Source organism: Theobroma umbraticum, unplaced genomic scaffold (genome assembly GCF_002168275.2).
Source record: "Theobroma umbraticum cultivar Fairchild unplaced genomic scaffold, ASM216827v3 scaffold_56.0, whole genome shotgun sequence".
Classification (NCBI taxonomy): domain Eukaryota; kingdom Viridiplantae; phylum Streptophyta; class Magnoliopsida; order Malvales; family Malvaceae; genus Theobroma; species Theobroma umbraticum.
In genome coordinates, this window is record NW_018397256.1 from 4,835,840 (window position 1) to 4,838,183 (window position 2,344).

The 2,344-nt window shown below is 33.4% G+C and overlaps 1 protein-coding gene across 1 annotated transcript in view; it reads right to left on the reverse strand.

Moving 5' to 3' along the window:
* The window catches only part of LOC110410285 (uncharacterized), a 3,464-nt gene that overhangs the window by 872 nt on the left and 248 nt on the right, over nucleotides 1–2,344 (reverse strand). Inside the window, exons 2-5 of the mRNA XM_021419915.2 lie at nucleotides 2,019–2,098; nucleotides 1,709–1,826; nucleotides 1,397–1,575; nucleotides 7–102 (exon numbers count right to left, since the gene is read on the reverse strand). Coding sequence (XP_021275590.2) covers nucleotides 7–102; nucleotides 1,397–1,575; nucleotides 1,709–1,826; nucleotides 2,019–2,098 — 473 coding nt within the window. The remainder of the gene's footprint in view (nucleotides 1–6; nucleotides 103–1,396; nucleotides 1,576–1,708; nucleotides 1,827–2,018; nucleotides 2,099–2,344) is intronic.

Consider the following 2,344-nt stretch of genomic DNA (forward strand, 5'->3'; position numbering starts at 1 on the left):
AGCGGCAGAATCGATGGACCTGTATGACAACCAATCGCTCAAGTCCATCCACCTAAATACCATTGACCAAGACTCTTGCAAATTTTCTTTCACCCACAAAAGCTGCAAAAATATTTTTTATCAACCATTGTCTGTATATCACACAAGCATAGATAAACTAGTTTCATTTAAAAATCATATATGAAAAATAATTATAAATAGGGCACGTTTAGCACAGCAGTAAGATTGAAAATAGAAATGTCAGCAAGATTGGCAACTGTAGCAAGGAGATAGGAGTTGCAAAAGTGAGATTGAAATCAGTGAAGGGATGATGTCTGTTTGGTAAATATAGTGATGGTAGTGTGGTGAGAAGAGAAAATAACTATTAACAACATTAAGGTAAAAGCGTATTAATGATATTTTATGTATACTTTATATATTATTTGATAGTTTTAAAATCTTATCAATATATTCAATAAAAATATTAACACATTATATTAAATTAAAATAACAATTAATATATTAACTACTAAAAAATATTATATTTATAAACAGCAAATTTATTATTATTTTTGTATGAGATCAAAGTAGTTATATGAAAAATCTATTTGCTTTTTTGTACATTTATTTACCTACTAATATAGTTATGTGCTTAATTATTTAATTGTATATGTATATTAAAGATACTAGATTTAAATTGATATATATAATAGTTTTATAATATATTTAACATTTGAAAAGCTAAAAAAATGAAAATTTACTAAATTATTTTTATATTAAAAAACAAATAGGTGAACAAAAACTAAAAGGAACCAAATCAATTTATCCCATGCCAAAGAGGAGGATGGAGCATGAGTGGGGGAGAGGCATAAAATAGGTTTCCCCCATCTATTTCGTCATCTAATGTTGCACAAGGTCTCACATTGATGAGAATGGATAAATTAGTCAAGGAGGAAGCTTATGGAATATGCCTCCCTTCCCAATCCCATTAGTATCATGATAGCGTGGTGTTTTCTTGGTTACCAAGATCCCACATTGGTAAATTAAGTGATGGGTTAACGGGAGAAGCTTTATAGATTAAGCTTCCTTATCCCATTTTAATTGAAGAAAGCTCCTCCTTTCCTTTCTCCCTATAGTGGGCCTACAAACCATGCATCATCATGTTAGGTCCACATTATGTACCTACGATTAAGCCTATAGGCTATGGTTCAAAAGAACTTCAAATTCAATTTTATGTATATCTGAATAAGGGGTTCTCTATCTCCCCAACACAAACATTTGGAATAAATTGGTTCTATGACTATTTTTCTATCAAAACATGCTGCGTATCCAGAGTAGATTTGCCTTGGGAACTAATTCAACATAGAATTATAGGCTATGCAAAACCATTGGATGGCTAGACTCATTGACTAGGTACCTTTGGTGGCTGCATCTCAGGCGAAACAGATCCACCACAGTATTGCAACACTGGTGAGTTACGAGAGTTAATCTTCTCAGCTTGCTTCACAGCTCTATGGTCCATCCAAACTATAATATTTCTTCTTGAATCGCCACTCCAAGAAACTGTAACTGGTGAGCCATCGGCATCCACTGCCACTACAAGAAGATGCCATATTTTCTTTAAACTTATAAATATGTTTACTTCTCAGTCAAATATATGACATACAGCACAAGTGAAAAGAGTTCTTATTCAAACACCGTATAAGATAATATTTTTCCAAATACAAACCAAGCGAACAAGTAGCTGCAAATCCAATGCCCGTCACTTCTTCCCCTTCAACTTTTGCAAGAGAGCATGCTGACTTCACAGCTGAACAGATTGCATGCCAGATGTCCGTTGAAGATTGCTGGTATAAAAAGATATGGTTTTCATTATCCCAATATATAATCATACCCCCCCGACAGTAATGTTTCTCCGAATCAAAGGAGTGTCAGCATAAACTCATTTAACAAATTGATAGGATCATAGCAAGCTAATTCAGCCACTAAATTAGTCTGTTAAATTCGTGAGCCATTTGAAATTTTCCAGTTCTTTTTACCTCAATACAGTCACCTTCTTTCCATATTTGTATCGGGCTACTAGCAGATCCTAGAAGCTTTCCTTTCTCATCAAAGAGACCTGAAGCAGGCAGAGATATATATAAACAAACAAAATGCATCAATACGGTTGAGCCCCAGGGAAAAAAAAATGCATTATGTGCCTTTTTGTTCTACATTGAAGAAAGAAAGCAAGCAAGCAAGTTTCATGATTAAATTGAAATTCGCTAAATTGGGTTCATCTGTTGACTTTGCTATTTGCAATTCGCTTTTAGAATCATCAAAAGTTGATATAAACGCAAAAGCAAAATGATAAATAGCAAGAATC